This window comes from Mirounga leonina, unplaced genomic scaffold, assembly GCF_011800145.1.
Source record: "Mirounga leonina isolate KUSES-001 unplaced genomic scaffold, KU_Mleo_1.0 Mir_54, whole genome shotgun sequence".
Classification (NCBI taxonomy): Eukaryota; Metazoa; Chordata; class Mammalia; order Carnivora; family Phocidae; genus Mirounga; species Mirounga leonina.
In genome coordinates, this window is record NW_023270812.1 from 2,808,425 (window position 1) to 2,834,253 (window position 25,829).

The 25,829-nt window shown below is 38.5% G+C and overlaps 1 protein-coding gene, 1 long non-coding RNA gene and 1 pseudogene across 7 annotated transcripts in view; 1 reads left to right on the top strand and 2 right to left on the bottom strand.

The window, feature by feature from the left end:
• The first annotated feature begins 4,283 nt into the window (after positions 1 to 4,283).
• LOC118001856 lies at positions 4,284 to 13,340 on the top strand. The gene is made up of 4 exons (XR_004676861.1): positions 4,284 to 4,411; positions 10,065 to 10,176; positions 10,887 to 11,332; positions 13,261 to 13,340. It is a non-coding gene; the product is annotated as an uncharacterized LOC118001856 (long non-coding RNA).
• On the bottom strand, positions 7,680 to 8,189 carry LOC118001855 (annotated as a pseudogene).
• The window catches only part of LOC118001854 (protein SERAC1), a 60,012-nt gene continuing 46,687 nt past the window's right edge, over positions 12,505 to 25,829 (bottom strand). For all 6 annotated transcript variants that reach the window (XM_034992036.1, XM_034992033.1, XM_034992035.1 and 3 more), the window contains 7 exons: positions 22,431 to 22,581; positions 20,436 to 20,577; positions 19,303 to 19,397; positions 17,981 to 18,078; positions 16,305 to 16,487; positions 15,096 to 15,239; positions 12,505 to 13,539 (listed from right to left, as the gene is read on the bottom strand). In XM_034992036.1, coding sequence (XP_034847927.1) covers positions 13,403 to 13,539; positions 15,096 to 15,239; positions 16,305 to 16,487; positions 17,981 to 18,078; positions 19,303 to 19,397; positions 20,436 to 20,577; positions 22,431 to 22,581 — 950 coding nt within the window. In that variant the 3' untranslated portion in view covers positions 12,505 to 13,402. The remainder of the gene's footprint in view (positions 13,540 to 15,095; positions 15,240 to 16,304; positions 16,488 to 17,980; positions 18,079 to 19,302; positions 19,398 to 20,435; positions 20,578 to 22,430; positions 22,582 to 25,829) is intronic.

The window sequence follows — 25,829 nt, forward strand, 5'->3', positions numbered from 1 at the left end:
GCTGGAGGAAGAAGGGCTTTTAAAAATTATCTGGCCACAGGGAACACTTTTTGTAACTACCTGGGCAGAGGGGCTGCCAGATATGCCAGTGGCATCCTTGCCTCAAGCAAAAGTAGCTCCAACTGCTGGTTTCCTCTCTGGTTTCTTGCCTTTTCCTACATTTTTGTCAATAATTTTTTTGCTAGGGGCGCCTGGGTGGCTCAGTCGGTTAAGCGTCTGCCTTCGGCTCGGGTCATGATCCCAGGGTCCTGGAATCGAGCCTCACATCAGGCTCCCTGCTCGGCGGGAAGCCTGCTTCTCCCTTTCCCACTCCGCCTGCTTGTGTTCCCTCTCTCACTGTCTCTCTCTCTGTCAAATAAATAAATAAAATCTTTAAAAAATAATAATAATACTTTTTTGCTAGCACTTTGATCAGTTAAAAACCTTTCATCCAGACTTGTTGGTTGTCCTCAATGGGAGGTGGTTCCAAAGTATCTAGCCTGCTACTGAAACAGAAGTTTATAGTTAATTTTTTTAACTTTGTAAATGTTTCTATTTGGGGGTAATCTTATTTACAGAGCAAAAATCTACAAGAACAGAATTACTATTCAAGAGTCATTTTTTTTTATTAGTTTCAGAGGTAGAATTTAGCGATTCATCAGTTGCATATAAACCCGGTGCTCATTACATCAAGTGCCCTCCTTAATGCCCATCACCCAGTTATCCCTCCCCCCTTCCGACCCAACTTCCCTCCAGTACCCCTCAGTTTGCTTCCTAGAGTTCAGTGTCTCTCATGGTTTGCCTTCCTCTCAATTTTCATCTTATTTTATTTTTCCTTCCCTTCCCCCATGTTCATCTGTTTTGTTTCTTATTTCCACATATGACTGAAATCATATGGTATTTGTCTTTCTCTGACTGACTTATTTTGCTCAGCATAGTACCCTGTAGTTGCATCCACGTCATTGCAAATGGCAAGGTTTCATTCTTTTTGATGGCTGAGTAGTATTCCATTGTATAAATATACCCCATCTTCTTTATCCATTCATCTGTCAATGGACACCTGGGCCTTTCCATACTTTGATTATTGTGGACATTGCTGCTATAACCACTGGGGAGCATGTGCCCCTTCAAATCACTATGCTGGTATCCTTTGGATAAATACCCACTAGTGCAATTGCTGGGTCATAGGGTAGCTCTATTTTCAACTTTTTGAGGAACCTCCATACTGTTTTTCAGAGTGGCTGCACCAGTTTGCATTCCCACCAACACTGCAAGAGGATTCCCCTTTCTCTGCATTCCTTGCCAATACCTGTTGTTTCCTGAGTTGTTAATTTTAGCCATTCTGACCAGTGTGAGGTGGTATCTCATTGTGGTTTTGATTTGTATTTCCTTGATGCCAAGTGATGTTGAGCATCTTTTCATGTGTCTGTTGGCCGTTTGTATGTTTTCTCTGAAGATATACCTGTTCGTGTCTTCTGCCCATTTCTTGACTGGATTTTTTGTTTTTGGGGTGTTGAGTTTGATAAGTTCTTTATAAATTTTGGATACTAGCCCTTTATCTGATAAGACATTTGCAAATACCTTCTCCCATTATGTCGGTTATCTTTTGGTTTTTGTTGACGTTTCCTTTGCTGTGCAAAAGCTTTTTATCTTGATGAAGTCCCAATATTTAAGATTCCCTTTTCACTGATATTTTAACTTATCTTTGTTCTTCTACGATATACTCTAGTTTATGTATGTTGCAATAACTTGACTAATAGTGGCTATGATTTGAATTTTGACTTCTATAGAGCTTCCTTTTTAGAATAGTGTATCAAAATAACATACTCATAAAAATTCAGCATTACAGAAAAATATAAAAAGCTAAAAATTCACCCAAAATCTACCCAGAAATAATTATCATTAACATTATTTATCATTCTAGAAATGTTTCTGTGTAATATACAGTAACATATCAGATGATTAATATTTAACATCACACTATATGTCATCGTATAATAGTAATAAACTTAATTTATCTGAAATTAACCTAAGAGGATCAAACTACAAGAATTGATTAATAATATTCCCTGAGTTCCTTAGGCTTGAGCACGTTGCTCCATTACCTCTGTAGCCATTTCAGGGGGCAATTTAGCTGAATACATTCTTCCTTTCCAACCTTACTGTTTTTTTAACACAGGGGGTTTTTGTTTTTGGATATTTGCTTGCATTTTAAAGTGCAGTATTTTCATCCTTTTCTTCTTAGTAAACCTGGATTTAACCAATAAGCAAATTTATCGGAAGGGGCAAATGGGTCCCTATTGCCTGAGTTTATACTGGCAATGTCAGTCTTTTGCCTTTATAGCTGAATGATGACTTTTTATCTATTCTAATTATTTTCCTTCTGTATCTATTGTGGTTGTGCATCCATTAAGCCATCACTCTGTTGAGAGGATTTTCATCTATGTCTTTATTCTTTAACATGGTCTCTACTTTATGCTGTAATTGTACTGATTTGGTTTTCATTTTATTTCCATGAGAAATACTGAAATCAGCTTGAAAGTCCTAGACTATTTGCTGTTGTGACTTTGTCAGTTTTTAAAATTAATGATGTGTGAAATGTTTTATGAAGCTATTGCAACAAACATGCATAGATTTTAAAATCAAAACTCGGTCTAACCTTTGCTCTCAATAGTTTTGAGACTTTGCACCAGTTTTACGATTTTTTTAATGCTCAGTTTCCTATCTCTAAAATATGCCTAATAAAGCTATTTTGTGTTTTGTATTTATATATATATGTATAAAATACATCCAAAAGTGATACACCCAAAAGTCTAGTTACCATCCATCACCCTACAATTTACCCCTTTCATCCACCCACCCCTCAACACACTTCTCTGGAAACTACCAACTGTTCTCTGTATCTGAGTTTGTTTTCAGTTTTTGTTTTTTTAGATTTCACATATGAGTGAAATCATAAGGTATTTGTCTTTCTTCTTCTGACTTATTTCACTTAGTATAATACCCACTGGGTCCATCCATGGTGTTGCAAATGGCAAGGTTTCATTCTTTTTTATGGCTGAGTAGTATTCTAGTGTGTGTATGTGTGTATATACACATCTGCTTTATCTATCCTTCTGTCAGTGGGCACTGGTTGCTTCCATATGTTGGCTATTGTAAATAATGCTGCAAGAAACATAAAGGTACATACATCTTTTTGAACTAGTATTATCTCATTCTTCAGATAAATACCAAGTAGTGGATGAGCTGGACTATATGTTAGTTCAATTCTTAATTTTTTGAGGAATCTCCATACTATTTTCCATAGTGGTTGCACCAATTTACAATCCTACCAACAGTGTACAAGTGTTCCTTTTCTTCCACATCCTCTCCAACACCTGTTATATCTTATCTTTTTTTTAGGTTTATTTAAATAATCTCCCAGCCCAACATGGGGCTTAAACTCACAACCCCAAGGTCAAGAGATGCATACTTTTCTGACTGAGCCAGCCAGGTGTCCCATCTTTTTGATAATAGCCATTCCTACAGGTATGAGGTGATAATCTCATTGTGATTTTGACTTGCATTTCCCTAATAATTAGTCATGTTGAACATTTTTTCATATGCCTGTTGTCCATCTGTATGTCTTCTTTGGAAAAATGTCTATTCAGATCCTCTGCCCATTTTTCTGTTGGTTTGTTTTGTTCTTAAGATGTATCAGATCTTTATTTGTTTTGAATGTTAACCCCTATCAGATGTATGACTGCAGTTAACGTCTCCCACTCAGTAGGTTGCCTGTTCATTTTTATGATGATTTCCTTCACTGTGCAGAAGCCTTTTAGATTGATGTGGTCCCATTTGTTTATTTTTGCTTCTGTTTCCTTTGATTTTGGAGTCTGACCCACAAAAGCACTGCTAAGACCAGTGTCAAGGAGGTTACCATCTATGTTTTCTTCTAGGAAGTCTATGCTTTCAAGTCTTATATTCAAGTGTTTAATCCATTTTAGTTAATTTTTGTGTATGGCCTAAGGTAGTAGTCAAGTCTCATTCTTTTGTATGTGGCTGACCAGTTTTCCAAAACTTCTTTATTGAAGAGACTGTCCTTTCTCCATTGTATATTCTTGGCTCCTTTGTTGTAAATTAACTGTCCATATATGTGTGGGTCTATTTCTGGTCTCAATTCTGTTCCATTGATCTGTTTGTTTTTGTGCCCACACCATACTGTTTTGAATACTGTAGCTTTGTAATATAGTTTGAAAACAGGAAGTATAATACCTCCAGCTTTGTTCTTTCTCAAGATTGCTTTGGTTGGTCAGGATCTTTTGTGGTTCCTACAAATTTTATAATTTCTTTTTTCTAGTTCTGGGAAATATGCCATTGGAATTTTGATAGGGATTGGATTAAATCTACCTCATATTCTTATGTAAAGCAACACTTGGTACACAGGAACTCGGTAAGTGTTTACTGCATTACAGTTCTATTTTTATACTAAAATGAGAAGCCAGCTAGGAGGTTACTATATTCCAGGCCAAATGTGAAAATCTGAACAGGAGACTGTGGCAGTAGAAATGGAAAGGGATTCTGGTCCTTTTGAATAGACTAGACAGTCTATTCAAAGAGAAGTCAAAACAATTGAAAAGAGTACTGATTGAAGGAATGCAATAGATTATCTAAAATAGAAACCGAAGAAATGGACCTGACTGAGCATAAACAGAATATGTAGTTCTTAAAGCTTTCAGTGAATGTTTAACATTCTTTTAATGAAAAAAAAATTAATTTCAGCTTTATTGGGGTATAATTGACATATAAAACTAAGATATTCAAAGTATACTTGTGATTTGATATAAATAAATATTGTGAAAGGATTTCCCCCATCTAATTAACACATTCATCACCTCACATATCATTTGTATGTGTGTATATGTGAGAACATTGAAGTTTTGCTCTCTTAGCAAATTTGAATTATACATTATAGTGTTGTCAATTATAGTCACTATGTTTTACAGTAGATCCTAAGACCTTATTCATCTTATAGCTGAAAGTTTGTACCCTTTTACCAACCTCTCCCTACCTTTAGCCCCTGGCAAACCACTTTTCTCCTGTTTCAAGGAATTTGACTTTTTTTTTTTTTTTTAAGATTCCACATATAAGTGATACCATATGCTATATGTCTTTCACTGTCTGGCTTATTTCACTTAGCATAATGCCCTCAAGTTCCATCAGTGTTGTCACAAATGGCAGGATTTCTTCTTTTCTCATGGCTGAATAATATTCCATTGTGTGTATATACCAAATCTTTATCCATTTGTCTGTAAGAGACACTTAGGTTGTGTCCTTAACTTGGCTATTGTGAGTAATGCTGTAATGAACATAGGAGTGCAGATATCTCAGGCGCCTGGGTGGCTCAGTTGGTTAAGCGACTGCCTTCAGCTCAGGTCATGATCCTGGAGTCCCGGGATCGAGTCCCGCATCGGGCTCATATTCTTATGAGCAGCAGGGAGTCTGCTTCTCCCTCTGACCCTCCTCCCTCTCATGCTCTCTGTCTCTCATTCTCTCTCTCTCAAATAAATAAATAAAATCTTAAAAAAAAAAAAAAAAAGGAGTGCAGATATCTCTTTGATATCCTGTTTTCATTTCCTTTGGATATTTACAGAAAAAGGAGATTGCTGGATCATATGGTAGTTTTTAGTTTTTTTAGGAACCTCCATATTGTCTTATATAGTGACCACACCAGTTACATTCCCACCAACAGTGCACAAGTGTTCCCTTTCCTCCACATCCTTGCCAACACTTGTTCTCTCTCATCTCTTGATGATAACCATTCTAATAGGTTATCTAATGAAAGGATATCTCATTGTGGTTTTGATTTGAATTTGATTTGAACTGATGGTTAGTGATATTTGAGTACCTTTTCATGTACCTGTTAGCCATTTGTATGTCTTCCTTGGAAAAATACCCATTTTAAAATCAAATAGTTTGATATTTACCATTAAGTTGTATGTATTCTTTATATATTTTAGATATTAATCCCACATCAAATATATGATTTGCAAGTATTTCCTCCCATTCAGTAGCCTGCCTTTTTAGTTGATGGTTCCTTTGCTGTGCAGAAGATTTTTAGTTTAATAATGTTCCAATTTTTATTTTTTTGCTTCTGTTGCCTTTGTTTTTGGTGTCACATCCAAAAAAATCATTGCCAAGACCAATGTCAAGATGCTTATCAGTTACGTTTCCTTCTAGGAGTTTTATGGTTTGTCTTGCGTTCAAGTCTTTAATCTATTTTGAGTTAATTTTTATGTATGGTATAGATAGTAGTTCAGTTCCATTCTTTTGCATGTGGCTGTCCAGTTTTCCCAACACCATTCATTGAAGGACTATCCTTTCCCAACAATATATTCTTGGCTCCTTTTCCATAAATTGACCATATATGTACTGGTTTATTTTTGGGCTCCGTATTCTGTTCCATTGATTTATAGTCTTTATATACCAATATACTGTTTTGGTCACTGTAGCCTTGTAATATAGTTTGAAATCAGGAAGTGTGGTGCCTTTTCTTTCTCAAAATTGCTTTGGCTCTTTGGGGTCTTTTCTGGTTCCGCAAGAATTTTAGGATTGTTTCTTCTATTTCTGAGAATAAATGCCATTTGAATTTTGATAGGAACTGCATTGAATCTGTAGATTTCTCTGGGTAGTATGGACATTTTAACAATATTAAGTCTTCCAGCCCATAAGCATTTAATGTCTTTCCATTTATTTGTATCTATTTCTTTCATCAATGTCTTACAGTTTTTAGTGTACAGATCGTTCACCTCCTTGTTTAAATTTAGTCCTAGGTATTTTTTGATGCAATTGTAAATGGGATTGTTTTCTTAATTTCTAATAGTTTTAGTGTATAGAAACCTCATTGATTTTTGTATATTGATTTTGTGTCATGCAACTTTACTGAATTCATTTATTCTAAAAGTTTTTTTTTTTTTTTTTGGTGGAGTCCTTAGAGTTTTCTAAATAAAATGTAGTCTGCCAATAGAAACAGTTTTACTTCTTCCTTTACAATTTGGATGACTGTTCTTTTTCTTGCCTAATCGCTCTGGTTAGGCCATCCAATACTATGCTGAATAAAAAGTGGCAAAAAAAAAAAGTCACGAGAGTGTGGGCACTCTTGCTCCTGATCTTAGAGGAAATGCTTTTAGCTTTTCACCTTTTTATGATGTTAGTTGTGGCTTGTCATATTAAGTTGAGGTACGTTCCCTCTATACCCACTTTTTTGAGAGTTTTTATCATGACTGTTGAATTTTGTCAAATGCTTTTTCTTCATTTTGTTAATGTGGTTTATCACATTGATTGATTTGCAGGCGTTGAACCATCTTGAATCCCTAGAATAAATCCCACTTGATCATGGTGTATTATCTTCCTAATGTACTGTTGAATTCAGTTGGCTATTATTTTGCTGAACATTTTTATATCTATTTCATCAGGGATGTTGTGTCTTTGTCAGGTTTTATTTCAAGGTAATGCTGGCCTCATAAAATGAGTTTCAAAGTATTCCCTCCTCTTCTACTTTTTGGAAGAGATTGAGAAGGATTAGTATTAATTCTTCTTTAAATATTTGGTAGAATTCACCAGTGAAATGATCTGGTCTGGGACTTCTCTTTGTTGGATTTTTGACTACTGATTCAATCTCCTTAATAACTGGACTATGCAGATTTTCTATTTCTTCACAATTCAGTTTTGGTAGATTGTATGTCTAGGATTTTATCCATTTTTTCTGGGTTGTCCACTTTATTGGCAAATAATTGTTCCTATTAGTCTCTTATGATCCTCAGTATTTGTGTGTTGTTAGTTGTAAGTCTCTTCTTCTTCTTTTTTAAGTTCCAAAAAGGCTTTATTACTTAGAGGGGAGGGATTCAGTCCTTCTTGGCTGCCATTTCTCTCATAGCTGCCAGGACGTTGCTCAGCTCCTCTCTCTTCCTCTTGGCATGGATGTATGTTCCCACCCTTTTCTTGATGAACTTGAGGCACGCTTATCCTTGGAGACCTTGAGCAGCTCCACAGGATGCCACTTGTATGTGGTGATGCCATGCACCTCTTGGATCATGGTCCACACAAACTTGATGTGCTTGGTGAGGCACCTGCAGTAGGAGCTGTGCCTCAGGTTGGTCACATTCACTTTGTGGACCTTGTTGAGGCCCATGGCCATAAGGTAGCATGGAGCCATGGCTGCTGCTCTTCAATAACTCCCCTGGAGGGACAGCTTCCTCTTTCATTTCTAATTTCATTTGCCCTCTCCCTTTTATCTTGGAATGAGTAGCTAAAGTTTTGTCTATTTTAACTTTTCAAAAAAACAGCTTAGTTTCATTGATCTTTTCTATTGTTTTTGTTTTGTTTTGTTTTTTTTAAGTAGGCTCCATGGCTAGGATGGATCCCAGTGTGGGGCTTGAACTCATGACCCTGAGATCAAGACCCACGCTGATATCAAGAGTCAGAAACTTAACCAACTGAGTCACCCAGGTGCCCCTCTATTATCTTTTAAGAATCTATTTCCTTTATTTCCACTCTGATCTTTATTTCTTTCCTTCTACTAACTTTGGGCATAATTTGTTTTTTCTAGTTAAGATATAAAGTCAGGTTGTTTGAAATCTTTTTTCTTAATGTAGGCATTTGTTGCTATAAACTTCTCTCTTAGAACTGCTTTTGCTACATCCCTTAAGTTTTGGTATGTTGTATTTCCATTTTGATTTGTCTCAAGGTATTTTTTATTTCTTTTGATTTCTTCTTTGACCCATTGCTCATTCAGTTGCATGTTTAATCTCCACATATTTGCGAATTTTCCAGTTTTCTTCTTTTCACTGATTTCTAGTTTCACACCATTGTGGTCAGTAAAGATGCTTGACAGATTTCAGTCTTCTTAAATTTATTGACTTGTTTTGTGGCCTAATGTATGACTTCTCCTGGAGAATGTTCTGTGTGCACTTGAGAACACTGTGTATTCTGCTACTGTTGGATGGAAGGTTCTGTAGTTATCTATTAAGTCCATCTGGTCTAAAATGTCATTTAAGTCCAATTATTGAGTTCTGTCTGGATGATGTATACAGTGTTGAAAAATAGGGTATTGAAGTCCCTGCTATTATTATATTGCTGCATATTTTACTCTTCAGGTGGGTTAATATTTGTTTCATATATTTAGGTGCTATGTTGGGTGTGTAAATATTTATAAATTATTTTCTCTTGGTGGATTGACCCTTTTATCATTATATAATAACCTTCTCTGTCCCTTATTACAGTCTTTGGCTTTAAGTCTATTTTGTCTAATAGAAATACACCTACTCCTGCTTTCTAGTTTCCATTTGCATGGAATATCTCTTTCCATCTCTTCACTTGCAGTCTGTGTGTGTCCTTAAAGCTGAAGTATCTTATAGCTGCATATAGTTTGGTTTTTTTAAATCCACTCAGCGAGGGGCGCCTGGGTGGCTCAGTTGGTTAAGCGACTGCCTTCGGCTCAGGTCATGATCCTGGAGTCCCAGGATCGAGTCCCGCATCAGGCTCCCTGCTCGGCAGGGAGTCTGCTTCTCCCTCTGACCCTCCCCCGTCTCATGCTCTCTCTCTATCTCATTCTCTCTCTCAAATAAATAAATAAAATCTTTAAAAAAAAAAAAATACCCTTTAAAAAAAAAATCCACTCAGTGACTCTGTCTTTGGATTAGAGAATTCAGTCCATTTAAAGCAATGGTTAATAAAATGGCAATAGTAAATCCATGTCTAATTGTCTTCCTTTCTCTTTCTCTTTTGTGTATTTACTGTAAGTTTTTGCATTGAGGTTACCATGAAACTTACATAAAACTTTTAAACTAACAACTTTCCAACTGCCCACTAAAGCTGTTCCCATTGTTTTCAGTGTCACAAATTACATATTTTTACCTTGTATATCCAGTAACAAATTGTAGTTATAGCTATTTTTAGTACTTTTGTCTTTTGACCTTCATACTAGATTTATAAGTGATTTACCCACCATTACATTAGCATGTTCTGAATTTATATATTTACCCTTACCAGTGAGATTTATACTTTCATATGTTTTCCTCTTACTAATTAGCATCCTTTCATTTCAGCTTGAAGGATTCCCCTGGACATTTCATATAAGACTGGTCTAGTGGTGATGAACTCCTTCAGCTTTTGCTTGTCTGGAAAACTCTCTTCTTCAGTCCTGAAGAACTTTGCCAGGTAGCGTATTCTTGATTGCCAATTTTTTTCTTTCAGCACTTTGACTATATCATCCCATTTTTCTGGCCTACAGAGTTTCTGCTGAAAAATCTGCCAATAGTATTATGGGTTTCTCTTGTACATAGCCATTTGTTTTTCTCTTGCTACTCTTAAGATTCTCTGATCTTTAACTTTTGGCAATTTAATTATGTGTCTTGGTGTGGATATGTTTGGATTCATCTTATTTGGTGTTCTCTGGGCTTCCTGGTTGGGGAAGAATTCAGCCATTATTTCTTTGACTAAGCTTTCTGCCTCTTTCTCTTTTCCTTCAAGGAGCCCTATAATGCAAATATTGATCGGCTTGATGGTATCCCATAATTCCTTTAAGCTATCTTCACTCTTTTTGGTCCTCTGATTGGATGAATTCCACTGTCATCTTTGAATCTGCTGATCCTTTCACACAATCTAGTCTGTCATTGAAACACTCTATTGAATTTTTCAGTTTATTATTTTCCAGGTTTATGATTTGTTTGGTATTTGCTTATATTTTCTGTATCTGTGTTGAAATTCTTACTTTGCTCATGCATTATTCTTCTGACTTTGGTGAAAATCTTTATTATTTTGAACTCTTTATCAGGTCACCTATCCATATAATTAAGGTTTATTTCTCAAGTTTTATCTTCTGTATTCTTTATTTTTTTTTTTAAAAAAAGATTTTATTTATTTGACAGAGAAAGACACAGCGAGAGAGGGAACACAAACGGGGAGTGAGAGAGGGAGAAGCAGACTTCCTGCCGAGCAGGGAGCCCGATGCGGGACTCGATCCCGGGACTCCAGGATCATGACCTGAGCCGAAGGCAGTCGCTTAACCAACTGAGCCACCCAGGTGCCCCTGTATTCCTCTGTTTAATCATTCTTCTCAACACTCTGTTGATTTCTGTGCATTATGTATAACAGCCACTTCTTCCAGTCTTGACAGAGTGGTCTTATTTAGATGAAACTTGTCATTGAGTCTGCTGAGTTCTTGGTTCTCTCTCAAACCTTTGTGACTATCCAAGCCGCCTTCTTTGTTCTTAGTGTCTGCCACCAGTTGAGGGTCTGCCAAAACCTGTCACTGTTCCAAATGGGAGGAGGATCTGTACCTAGAAGCAGGCGGATTGGAAGCTGGACTTTTAAAGTACGTAAACAGACTTCTTTCGGGGAAAGACTGGGAGATGGGTGTTTCTGCTTGCTGTCTCTGTGCTGAGCCCTGAATGGTTTGTTGGCTACAGTCCTGAGGGACCCAAAAACACAAGCTCTGCTGGCCACCAGAGCCAGGCAGTCGAGGGGTGCATTCCCTGGGTAGCAGCCACAAAAGCCAGGGCACAAGACATGCATAAAGTTCTTCCAGGGAGACACCAGTGATCTGGAATGTGCCAGAAGGAAAATGCAGATATGGCTCCCTTCTGCCTCCCCAGGCTCCATGGAGTATCACAGTCAGTCTCTAGATGTGTGCTAAATTAGAAGCCTCGGCCTCAGGTTGCAGCTTTTAAGATATGCAAATAGGCATCCATTAGCTAGTACTTATTGTTAGCTAACTTACTGTTGTTAGCTAATGGTTATATTCACTGTATCTACATAATAAAACAAGTGGTTAAGTCACTTGTTAGGTCCGTGCATAATTAAACAGTGTTGATAGGATTTAGGGATGACCTCAGTTTACCTTCAGATGCTGTACTCCAGTTTTAGCTTTGACTATCCAGTCTACAAAGGTCTACCATCTTCAAAATGTTAAAGACAGGACTCAGCAATTCCACTTAGTATATATCCAAGAGAATGGAAAACATGGCCACATAAAAGCTTGTACATAAATGTTTACAGCTGTATTATTCATAATAGCCAAAAAATGGAAAGAACCTAAATATCCATCAGCTGATGGATATCCATAAACAAATGTGGTATATCTCCACACAACTGAATAATATTTGACCATAAAAAGGAATGAAGTACTGATACATGCTACATCATAAATGAACCCTGAAAACAGGCTAAGAAAAAGCCAGACACAAAAGGCCACACATTGTATGATTCCATTTATATGAAATGTCCATAATAGTCCAAATCCATAGAGAGAGGAAGTAGATTAGTGTTTGCCAGGAGCTGAGGGGAAAGGTGGTGAGGAATGATTGCTAATGAGTATAGAGTTCATTTTAGGGATGATGAAATGTTCTGAAATTAGTGGGGAGGGCTGTACAACACTGTATATTTAAAAGGGTGAATTCTATGGTATGTGATTTCTATCTTAATGCTGTTACTTAAAAATAAGTCAACATGATTTCTTTTTTTTTTTTAAGATTTTATTTTTAAGCAATCTCTACACCCAATGTGGGGCTAGAACTCATGACCCCGAGATCAAGAGTCACATGCTCTACCGACTGAGCCAGGCACTACATGATTTCCTATTTCTCAAATGCTCAAGGTCAATTGATGCAACTTTTAAATGAGCATGAAAGAAAGGTACACATTATTTAGCTAAAAAGAATCTTGATACTGTTAGTATATATAATGGCTTAGAATAGTTTTATATCATATTCTGATCAATAATGGATTAGATACTTTATCCTTATCTGGGAAAAAATACAAGTATAGGTAGCTACAGTCTGGAAAGAATTACTATAGGCTATAATTCTTTTAAAAAAAGAAGTATTTGTTCTCAGCAATATGAAAAACTTATAAGGAACTGACCCATGGATGACAACAGGTCTGACAAAGTTAACATGAGACAAAGGTTTACACGGATATACATTTTTTTTTTTTTTTAATTTACAGCACATGGAAACCCAGAACAAAGAGTTTTTATATTCTAGTTCAGTCTCCTATCTAGGTACTTTCTGAATGGTATTTTTGTGATGATTGTTCTCCCTTTAGAAACCATTGGTGTTCCTCCTAGCGTGAGCTGGAGACCATCATAGATGACAAAAGGCATTTTCTATCCCTAGCAGCTTGTTCCCTGCACCAGGGACAACACTGCAAAACATAAGCTGGCACACATGGAATTTCTTTTAAATCAAAATAATCCAGTCTAGCCCTTCATTCTTTGATTGCCACTCTGTTTGTGCTTTACAGTGCATGAACTGAGAACCATATTCTGTTGCCTGCAACATGCTCCAGACCACGTCGATGCCACAGTGACTATGTTCGCATGATTGCTCAGAGCTTAAAAAGAGAAACAGAACACCGAGTTTCTTGCAAAATGGAAGACGATAACTCAGTTTTCAAGGTCTTTGGCTAAAGTTTCACAGATGAATTGTAAGGTGCGCTGGTATAAAAAAGCATCCTTTTTCTTTGGCTTACAAATGTTCAAATGGTCAACATCCACAGGAATTAGATCTCCAATGCCTAAATCTGAAGAAAACAAAAATATCAATAAAATCTAAGTAAAAATCTAGACGTCCCCTGTCAATACTGAAAGAAGATGTATGGATAGTTCTAAATGGTGATTTGGTTGTGATAAGGGACTCTAAAAAGATACAGGAACTGGAAGTTTGACCACAGCTAAACTACATGTGACTAATCACATGAGAATGGATTCTCAGTAGGTCTAATTTTAAGCTTTTCATAAATTCTTTGTATGTAATCTGGCCTACTTCCTAATTTAATAGTGAACAGAACCTGAGCAGTATCATCATCAAAACTTTTATACACATGCATGTTACTACTACATTATTCCACACTTTTTAACCACCTCTTTTTCTAGAGTTTATATTATTATACTTCATAATGAGCTCCCCTGTCCTGATGACAAGAATGGGAATGTCTCACATAGGATCCATTCTTCACTCTGCCACGGGGAAGATGATTTAGTGCTTGAGAGATCTAGTTGAGTTTCTGATGTTTCAGCCTAACAAAGTGCACCTAGATGGAAGTGACAAGAGGTCCTGGTGAGGACTGCCAGGTAAGGAATGTAGGTGGTGGTTATGAAGGGAAGACAAACCTCCTCATGACCCCCAAAGGGCAGACAGAATTATGACAAGGCTCTGTAGCGACAAACAGGTGGCCCACAGTATTACCTTTACTTTTGCTTCAAGCTTCCAAAGTCCTTTTTTTAAGTTCTACAACTACTAAATAGTAACTCCTCACTGTACAGCGTATTACTTTGTGGTAAAGCCACTTTAGGTTCTACTACAGAGTATTTAATACATAATGGAGTTAGGACAAAACTTGTTATACAGGCTGAAGAACCATCTGGCAGGCACTCCAGATTCCCACTGTCCCTGGGAGCTCTCAGTATGGCCGAGTGCCACTAAGACAGCACCTAATCCTGCCTCAGAGGTCATCAGGTTGGCCAGGTGAGAGAAAAGCATTTCAAGGAGGGAAATGTGTGGGTTATCTACTATTACTATTACTGAGTTAATACAGGAGTCAATAAAGAGAATTAAGATTTGGGCCCTACCTCAAAGAGCCTATATTACATTATAACACACCACAGTAAAAGGTATTGGTTATTTCCTTCAACCCCAGGATTATAAAAGAAATTGTTGCTTGAATATCCCCCATCTAAGATTCCAATGGAAAAAAATGTTTAAAAAAATCTTTCATTTGTTAAAGCTTTCACACCTTTAGCTGCACAGAGAAAGCTTTAACAAATCAATTATCAGTGTGTTAAATGCCCCTTTCGTTGTAGCTGATAGAAGGTCTTTGAATTCTTAATACAACAGAGCTCACGGAGGCAGCCAATTAACCTCTGCCAGCTAAATGAAGGGAAGGAGGAGTAATGCCAAGGTTGTATGTTGGCAGAGAAATTTTAATCTATAGCTGAAAAGAATAATAGAATCTAGATCTTCATATAAACTGTCTCCTAAAATTGAGAAGCTTGAATATAAAAATGGGTTGTTTATGATTAAATATAGGTACCACCAACCAGGCATCTAACAGCAAACAAATTTCAAAAGAAGGAGTACCTGCTGATTCCACGGGCACCACATGCAGTTTAATCATGCTACCAATGTAAGTTGGCAGTGTTTCTACAAAATTCAGCACCTGAAAATTTTTGTCTTTAGCAAACTCCAGAAAATCATCTTGTAGTGTTTTAAGTGCAGGAGAATCTGTAAAATTCCAGAAAACAAGACTGTGACAAATTCTGTTTACCCAATTTATAATAAAATGTACTAAAGAGAAAATCAGGGTTCTGGTTCAAGATAATAACTTGTTTATTTTCTCTCCTTCCTATGAAGTCATTAAGATGAGAGTAGAGCTAAAGCCACAGCAGAACTGATAGAGGCCGGCAGGCCGAGGGAGAGGCTTCACATGTTACTGGTTGACCATAAGCATGCGGGGCAATGTGGTATGTGGGACTGGGGTCCCTCAGTGTGCTGGCTGGAACCTTCACCCTAAAGCACAGCCTCCCATCGACAAGAACTGTCTATAATCACAGAGGGCCTGCCCCCCATCCTCAACTAGGAAAAGGCAACCAAGACATACCAGACCCTAGAGGATAGCTTACAACCTAAAAGAGACCCAGTGAGCAAACAAAACACCTGGGCACAGAAGACACAGAACTCAGTGAAGAAACTTAAGAAAAAACTCTAATTAGCATTGTTAGAATGATTTCAAAAGAATCAGAACAAGAAAGAGCTTCTGGAAAATAAAACTTGACTGCAAAAAATAAAGTTCAATAGAAGGTTTAGAATATAAAAAGTAACTCTCCATAAAGCAGAAGAAAGAGAAAATATGAACAAAAAGACAACTAGCATATTAAAGGCTCAGCCAGGGCCTCCAAATTGATTATTAATCAAAATAAGTATGTTATAATTAATATCCTGAAAATCTTAAGTCTGTTTATATTTTAACAGTTGATTTTCCAAACTCATGGAAAACAGTTCATTGGTAATTTGGAATAATCCTTAAAACATGACATAACTTAAAATTTTAAATATTTAAGATAGTATTAAAATTGTATTTGAGGATACCTTTGATACCTTAAGGAAAGGTATCAAAGAAAAATCAAGCCCAAACTAAAAATTTTCCATGATAGCCTAAACACAATTTGTATATAAATAATAAAATGGGATAATATAGCCAAGTTAGAAACCGTCTTCTTTTCTCCTTCTCCTGTATAACTGATATTAATACAATCCCAATTCCCCTTCATGACAGAACATAAATATTACCCTTGCTGAGTTCTTTGACTTCCAAAGAGGGAAAAAGAAGATAGCGAACGTTAACAGAGTATTCAGCCAGATGGGATCCATGATGAGGAACGCTATAAAAAATTATTCCTCTGGTATTGTTTATAACAGTACTCATTTCTGGCTTCTTAGAGGCTTCCAGCAGCATCTTTTTGACAAGAAGACCTAGCCATACAAAGAAAAACAATGCATAAGCTCTTTTTCTTCCCTCCATTATTCTAAAACAAAAGGAGGTGGGGAACAACACAAAAAGAGATGTTTTCTTTAAAGTTTAAATAATTCTCTAGAGTCCAACACACAGGGCCTTAAAATACTAGCACTTGGTAATACTGCTGACCTAGAATCCAGCGGACCCTTGAAGAGCATGGTTTCAATGGTATGGATGCACTTATACACATGATGGATTTCATACAGTACTATTAATGTATCTAACGATTTTCTTTACATTTTCTTTATTGTAAGAATACATACAGAATACATATACAAAACATATTAAGGTCAGTAAAGCTTCTGGTCGACAGTAGGCTATTAGTAGCTAAGTTTTTGGGGAGTCAAAAGTTATAGGCAGATTTCTGACTGCACAGGGAAGTCAGTGTCCCTAATCCCCATGCTGTTTCAGGGTCAACTGTATATAATACAAGCCTACAAACAGGTGAGATTCTAGAAATCTAGAAATCTCTTCTAGAATCTAGAAATCTCACCCTAGACAGATCTTTTATCATAGAATACACTATCTCCTAGAAGGAGTACTAGGCATTGCTATGTTGGGTGTCCATCAATGAAGTAAATATGCAGCACCATGTGTCCCTATCCTGTCCCCAGTGGCCCACTAATGACCACAACATTAGGGCAGTACTAATATTCAAAAAAGACAGAGCCCCATAAAGCTTATCCACCATGGAAAACAAAGTTTCTGTAGGAAAATGCACCTAGGAAGGCCCCATCTCTTCCATCTCCCCACCCTGGGCTTGAAGCTGATAATACAACACAGAGGTCACTTATATGGTTGGTAACCGTGGATCTCTGTGGACACAAAGGGCTACATCCACCTCTCTCTCAGCAAAGAGCCCCACCTCAGAGTTTGCAATCCCGAGCGTTTCATCAGATAAACTAGGCCAGAGGCTGTAGCAAGGCCCTCTCCAAGGCGGATGGTAACATCTCTTGTGAGAATGGGCTGGGGAGTGGGCCGAGAGGAGCAGATGTCACTTAGCAAGCACACACCAGGACCCAAAGAGCAGACATCTGCCATCACACCTCCCCCTCAGCAGGCTTGGGGCTGTGGGCTCTGCAATGCTCGGGGATGCAGGGAAGAAAGGAGAGCACAGGGACCAGCCAGGAATGTTGAGGGATATTCACCAGGCAGGCTTATATGAGCCACGGACTGCTTCTGATATTCACTGATTATCACTATATGAAAGCATTACGTTGCCAACCACATGTTCCTTTGACATGGTTTGTTACTAGTGGTCCCCTTGTAGAAAAACAATTAGGATGGAAGGAAAGTAGTCATTTAAAAACTCTTAGCTATAGCCAAAAACATTAATTTAGAGGGAAAAGGGGCCAGTATTAAGTGAAACAGGGAGCTGTGGTAACAGGTGAGCCCCACTAGCTGACAATAACCTCACAGTGCTGACTTCACAAAAGTGAAACATACTTACCTCCCATGCTATGTGAAACCCAAATGACTGGCCTATCCCCAACACCAGCCGCTCTGAGCTTCCTTAGAAGTTCGTTGCTCCTGAATGCAATCGACTTTCTGAACAAAATGAAAACAGCAGGCATTATATGAGGCTATTGATTCTGCACCCCCCCCCCCACAATTTTACTATCCAAGTTTTTAAGGCAAGAACTTTCATTGGGCCAATACTACATACTATATTTTGGGGTCAGGAATACCCCTACTCTGTTTGATTTCTACAATTGCTCATTCCCCGTTTCTAACTTAGTCACAGTGGCATAACTGGGAATATCTAGGCCCAGAACAAGCCATTCACTTACTAAACAAGCAGGGTTTGAGCATCTATTATGCATCTGGCAATTTTTACAAGCTGGATCTCACACCGACTGCCCCGACCACTTAGGATGTGTGTTCTTGTCATGATGTGGCCTGAAAATAATGCTGCATTGTCTGCTGTGAGCTCACCTACATGGTAAGCTGCAATTCTACTTAGTTCTACTTGTACTTATGCTGCAAACATTAAGCTTTCATCATTTTGGTTTATTTAGAAATACCAGAAAGCTCTTAGAATCAGAAAATTCAAAGTAATTTTCAGGCTAAAAGGGAAAGTCAAAACGATCTACTCTGGTAGTTTCAAACTGTTTATCTATAAAATCCTTTCCTTGCAATAAAGGTTTGTCAGAGCTCCTCTTGGTGCAATGGGGAAGGACCCCAGAGCTCCTGCCCCCTGGCACCTACGCGGAGGCCGTTCAGAGACAACGCTCAGCTTAGTACCAGTGATTCCAACCAACGCTCTCAACTTGCAGACCAAGCTTCCCAGACAAGTTAGATGACCTGACACCACATAGTGGGTCACAGGCAGAATCGGCTACCATCCAGGTCCCAGAGCCCAGAGGTCCAGTGCTCCTCTTCCTATATACACAATCAGCATGCAAGTGACAGAGGCAGCCTACATTGCTCAGCATCTCTTCCTTTGCTTCCTGTAGCCAATACACTTGCGAACACAGAAGCAAAAAGCCTCACGTTTACTTCTGGGAGTAAAGGAGATTCTGCTGTAGAATCCGTGGTCCTTACTAATAGAATAATTATAAATGAACCACTTCAGGAACCCAACACTGACACTAGATCCAAGCCTTACACTAGTTCACTGTTTATATATTACTAACTCCTTCTAGAAGGAAGAGAAAAAAGGTTTTTCATAAAAAAATTCTGTCTGTGGCATCAAAAGGTGAAGCTCCCCTCAATCCCTGAGGGTCGTGGACCCTGGCCCTTCCTCCCAGTCCACAGTGTCCCCTCTGTTACCTCTCCATAGGACACCTCGTTCTCCAGTCGCTAAGGCTGGTGTCATACTCCACAGATATAATTCGGAGAGCAGGACAGTCTCTTGCCAACCATGTCTACACAAAATGTAAGGTACAAAAGAACATACATGAATTTCCACTGTTCCCGTTGTTTGCTAGTGATTGACACCTGTAACTAAAGGCCACTGATACGGACAACTATAACACATTGCATTAGAAGAAAGTTAAAAGGTGACTAGAAAACCGGTTCTGGCATTTTATTTTTTTATGTCTCTGGTCACAAGGAGGCATCAATATTTTTAGCATAAAGCCAATGCGAGTTTCAAGAGAATATTCTCAGTTTTAATGTGTTATATAGCCAAAAGCAAGGAGTTTTTGGAGTCCAAATCAAATTGGCTTTTAGAAAGCATTTAATAGAAAGTTATGATCTCAGGACAGATGGCACCATCTGACGGCTGAAGATTCAAGCGGAGAACGCAGAGATGCTATAACCACAGCCACGGTTCCGTCTGTGGACCCAGGACCGATAGCCCTCTCCATATGTCAGTGTTGCCAGAGACAAAGTGCAAACCATTCTTTCTGCACGATAGCCTCCGTGAAGGTGAAGAAGCTACGGTGGGACAAAGCCCTGGAAACTACAGGCATAGATAGCCCTCTTCGCCGAGCTTTGGGTACATTGCGTGCAGTGCGTTCATCCCAGAGTTAAGGCTCTTAGAAGAAATATCACCAAGGAAATCCAAAGTAGAATTATCTTATAATAGAAATACTTTGAATATCTCTTCAAAGTATTTCTATTTTTATAATTATTAAAATCACAGAACTAGCAGTGTATTATTTGTTGTATTTTTAATAGGAGTGAACGAATATTGGTTCTTGCCAGTTTTTTACTCAATGAACGATTCTTCCAGAGTTCTAGCCCACACCCTAACCAGAAATGACACAACAGAAGGCAGGGTGACGAGCCCAGCTGTTCATGAACATACTACAAGTGTCTCTAATGGACAAAGAAACTGCATGGTAGAAAAATCCCAGGAAAAAGAGAAAAATAAGCAAATCAGAGTGCGGGCTTCAATAGCCAGAGACACCACTGCGCGTCATGAAGAGGGTGGCCGACCAGAGGTAGCCCTTCCTTACCTTGGGCCAACACGTGGTATACCTGGCTTCATCCTCTAAAATCCTGTCAGTTAAAACCTGCTCGCTGTCCTGCTGGCGCCACGTTTTGAATGCTGCTCCCATAAGGCCATGAATAAAAAGGACATCTGCTTTAATGGGCTGACTGATGGGGGAGAGAGTTTTAAAAAGAAGCAGAATAAATGCATTACTGCTTTGGTAAGAGTCTACCTACTACTCTGTGGTTGGTGCTCAGCAAGTGTACATACAGGAAATAAAACGATGAAGGCAAGCTGTGTAAGCACAGGTAAGGCAGACATACATGGAGTGTGCTCGATGCTCTCTCTACAAGAATGGAGACACAGCTAGCCCTAGCCAGCTGGACCAACCAAAGTCAACTGTAATGAGTTTAATAACCAATGAAGTGACATGTCATAGACTGCCCTCCAAAGGATTTCATGAGAATATTCCACAAATCTATAAAGTATTTAAGAAATTAAATAAGAATATGCTAGTGTAGTTTCAAATTGAGCATGCATGGAAGATTTTTATAAACTTACCAAGGAAATAAATGTTTACCAGAAATGAGATTTTAGGGTCCCCTGGGTGGCTCAGTCAGTTAAGGATCTGACTTGATTTCGGCTCCGGTCATGATCTCAGGGTTGAGGGATTAAGCCCCGTGTAGGGCTCCATGCTCAGCAGGAAGTCTGCTTGAAATTCTCTGCCCCACCCCCACCCCACTCACTCACACTCTCAAATAAATAAATCTTAAAAAAAAAAAAATGAAGTTTTAAAGTAATTCATAGTCTTTTTTTTTTTTTTAAAGATTTTATTTATTTATTTGAGAGAGAGAATGAGAGAGAGAGAGCACATGAGAGGGGGGAGGGTCAGAGGGAGAAGCAGACTCCCTGCTAAGCAGGGAGCCCCATGCGGGACTCGATCCCGGGACTCCAGGATCATGACCTGAGCTGAAGGCAGTCGCTTAACCAACTGAGCCACCCAGGCGCCCTAGTAATTCATAGTCTTTAGATATGACTTTTTTTTTTTTTTTTTTTAATATGAGAGCAGGGGCAGAGGGAGAGGGAGAGAGAGAATCTTAAGCAGGCTCCATGCCCAGCACAGAACCCGACATAGGGCTCAATCTCATGACCCTGAGATCATGACCTGAGCCGAAATCAAGAGTTGGACACTTAACCAGCTGAGCCACCCAGATGTTCTTAGATGTAACATTTTTAGAAACTGTAGATAGCATATGATTTGTAAGCTATTTATAGTACACACACAATTATGCAACACGTATAAAATACATTTCCATATTATTTTGTTTATAAATTGGAATTAACCACAAAATCCATTTTTCAATTAAATGATTTTCCTATTTTCTGAGGTATTATTAAAGTACTGAGAAAAATCCAAGAAACATATAATTTTTTCATTGTGGTCCTTCTTATATTTATTATCTCAGCAATGATACAACTGGAAATGGTGACCAGAAATAATCTTAAGAAGGAGCATGAGTCAAATTTATTACAACTTACTCCTTCCAGTGAACGATTTTATACCTTGCATAAACTTTGTCCAGTCCTTCTGAGTTCCAGAACCAGGCTAATACAATATGGCTGCCTGCACAGGATGTCCTATCTCCTCCCATCCAAACCAACCTCTACAATCCAAATCAGCTATTAACTCAGATCTGCAGGAAACAAGTAGTGAAACAAAGAACTATACATTACGAAGTTTAGGGGGGGCCACATTACAAGAGGTGCATGCGATCTTACTGAAGGTCAGCCCTCAGTATGAAATCACACTGGTTAGTTTAGCTAGTTCCGTACTTCCATGACAGCCCGCAATTCTTCTGAGGTTATTACAGACAAACGGTGTCAGTTAGTAAGGTTCTCGGGATTATTTATAAGGTATTTAACACCTGAACTATGCAGAAGTAAAGTGAACAGATCAGCCCCTTGGGCTTTATCTCCCCCCCCCCCCCAGAGGAGACCAGGCGACCGTGTGACCCCTCACCTTGTGCGGTACTGGGGCTGAAGCACGTACACGCCATCCTGGTATTTTTCCTGCACAGTCTCTCGGTCTAGATTAGCCAGGGTTCTGGCGGCCTGTGAGGCCTCCATAATGTGGTGAGACTTCATTGCCTCTGCCAGTATGGAAACCCAACCTGGTGAAGAGAACAAACCCCTTCAATACCCACACTACTCCATCTGACCCTTGAGCGGTTTTTGACTGAAAATGGTGGGAGAAAGGCAGACTCCAGCATCCGTCTCACAAAAAGAAAGAATACTCCAACTGCATTCTGCACTAAGGTTCTCCACACCCCACAGCACATGAGGCCCCAAGCCAGGTACCCTGTATGGGGGTCTCAAAGAAGGTAGAAAGGGTTTAAGAGCCATTTCCTTTATTCAGAAAATCTAACAAAGGTTGCAATTACTAGAGATGTCATCAATAAGAATATGATATTCTGCTTTTAGCGAGAATTACTAAACTCAGTAAGTTTTCATACTAGTTATTTCATCCTGATTGTCAGACATACTAGCAGCCTTTAATACACACAAGAAGTGGTTTCTTAATAATGAGCTTGCTTAGAAGTAACAAGTATTGGCGAGGATGTGGGAAAAAAGGAACTGCTGGTGGGAATGTAAATTGGTGCAGCCACTGTTGAAAACAGTATGGACGTTCCTCAAAAAATTAAAAATAGAATTACCATATGATCTAGTAATTCCTCTACTAGGAGAAAATGAAAGAAAGAAAACACTAATTCAAAAAGATATATGCACCCCTGTGTTTACTGCAGCATTATTTATAATGTGGAAGAGCAAGACAGGGAAACAACCTAATATCCATCCGCAGATGAATGGATAAGGATGTGGTACATATATGTAGTGGAATATTGCCCAACCTTAAAAAAGAATGGAATCTTGTCATTTGTAACAACATGGATGAATCTAGACAATATTAAAGTCTTAAAAAAAAAAAAAAAAAAAGAAGGTGCCTGGGTGGCTCAGTTGGTTAAGCGTCTGCCTTTAGCTCAGGTCATGATCTCAGGGTCCTGGGATCAAGGCTGCTGCTGGCTCCCTGCTCAGTGGGGAGCCTGCTTCTCCCTCTGTCTGCCGCTCCCCCTGCTTGTGCTCTCTCTCTGCCAAATAAATAAATAAAATCTTAAAAAAAAAATAAAGATGGTTTTAACTTTTTTTGCTGTACCTATGTTCTCTGAAGTATTTACCATGAGAATCTATTCCCATTTTATTTATATAACTTAAAATAACACAACATGGGCCTTGAGGGCAGAGATGTGGGCTCAAAATTTCTGTCCCCTACTTACTTACTGTGGAACCTCAGTTAAGTTACTTGGCTCCCTGGGCTGGAAGAAGGTTCTAATAAGTTAATCCATATAAAAACTGCCCTTACCAAGTCCAGCAGGCACTCAGGGCAAAGCAGCTATCCCATGTCCTCCTCCCTTGCTCTGTGGCCAAAGTGTTGGAACATCAGTATGATGACAATCCAAAAGAAGTCTCAGGCCCAGTAATTCTTTAACAATATTCAAATTTGTAATATCAAAAAATGCCCCTTCCAAATGTGTTAAAGAAAGCTTTATAATAACAAATAAGAATGTTTTAAAATTCTACCTATAAAGATATACAGGTATATTACTGGTATACATACAAAAATATGCTTTATTTCTCTTTATTTATTTTTAAAGATTTTATTTATTTTTTGACAGAGAGAGAGACAGCAAGAGAGGGAACACAAGCAGGGGGAGTGGGAGTGGGAGAGGGAGAAGCAGGCTTCCCGCTGAGCAGGGAGCACGATGCGGGGCTCAATCCCAGGACCCTGGGATCATGACCCGAGCCAAAGGCAGACGCTTAACGACTGAGCCACCCAGGGGCCCCTATGCTTTATTTTTAATGGAGTCCCAAGAAAGGAAACACAAGAGAAATCATGGCACAAGCCACTTCTATGGCTTTTTTTAGTTGACAAAGTATTTTCACAATGCTGAGATGCTTCACCTTTTACAAAACATCAAGTGCCCCTTGGAAAACGCGTCTTTAAGATTCAGTGTTTTTAAATTATGTAACATCTGAATACAAGATAATTATAAAAACAATTTAAAAATAGCTTTTAATAATCAAAGTCCCACTTTACCATTCCCATCATTTCCCAATTCCACTTATATCCTCAAAAGTAACTAGAGTTAAAAGTTTGGTGGTGACCCTTCCAAACCTTTTTAAAAATTCAGTCCTATACCTATAACTTCTACATATACACTATAGCTCTATTTGCTTTTTTTTTGCCTAAATGGAATCGTACTATTCCTGCTGTTCTGTGACTGAATCTAGTACTTCAGTATTCTGTCTTGGAATGCTCTCCACATACATCAACTTTTCTTTTTAACTATAGCATTTAACATAATTTGAGTATACCATTGTTTATTTAACATTATTCCTACTGGCAGACATTTAGGTTGTTTCTATTTTTTCCATACTGCAAACACCAGTCCAATAAACATTTTTATACACAAATCTTTAGGAACACCCATGAGTATTGAGGTAGGAGAGAGTCCTAGTAGTATTATTACTAGGTCAAATGGTATATACATTCTTTTAATAAATACTACTAAGTGCCTATCAGAAAACTGAATCAATTTACATCCTCACCAACAATATATGAGAGGCGCAGTTTTAACACACCTTCAATCAGCAGTGGCTATTACCAGTATCTTTTTAACTTTTGTAAATCTGAATGGTAAAAAGTTACAGACCTGATACTATTAAGATTTATATATATACATATATATATACACACACACACACACACACACATACACACACACCTATATATATAGGTAAAGATACAGGATGCCTAAAGGAAAAAATACAAGGTAAAGCAGCAGAATTCAAACTGAAATATTCAGAAATAATGGGAGCTGAGCAAAAAGAAGCATAGATAACTTTGAAAAGTTTAGATATAAAATCAAAAGCAGAAGAGAGGGTGAAAAAGCAGGGGGGTGTTGTGTCGCGCTGCAAATTTAGGTGGTTCTTCATACTGTCCCCTAATCTGTGTCGATCAAAGAGTTCTGTTGAGAAGGAGCCGCTGACTACGCAGATGAGAAAAGACTGGCAATCCCTGAGACAGTGAAAGGAGCCAGGTATAGTTGGAGGGCTCATAAGAGATGTCCCTCTTCCTATCATCAAGAGCAGAAAAGGGGAAGACCGGTTTGGTTTTGGTAGCAGGAAACGGAGGGAAATTCCTTTCAGGGTCTCAGCTGTCTCACTGAAGTAGGAGACGTCACCTGCTGAGAGGGACGGAGTCTGGGGAAACTGAGGATGTGGAGGAGGTTCAAATCATCATTGCTAGGAATGTTCAGGCAGACTGCCTGGAGAAACAGGACTGCTGAACGAAATTGAAGGT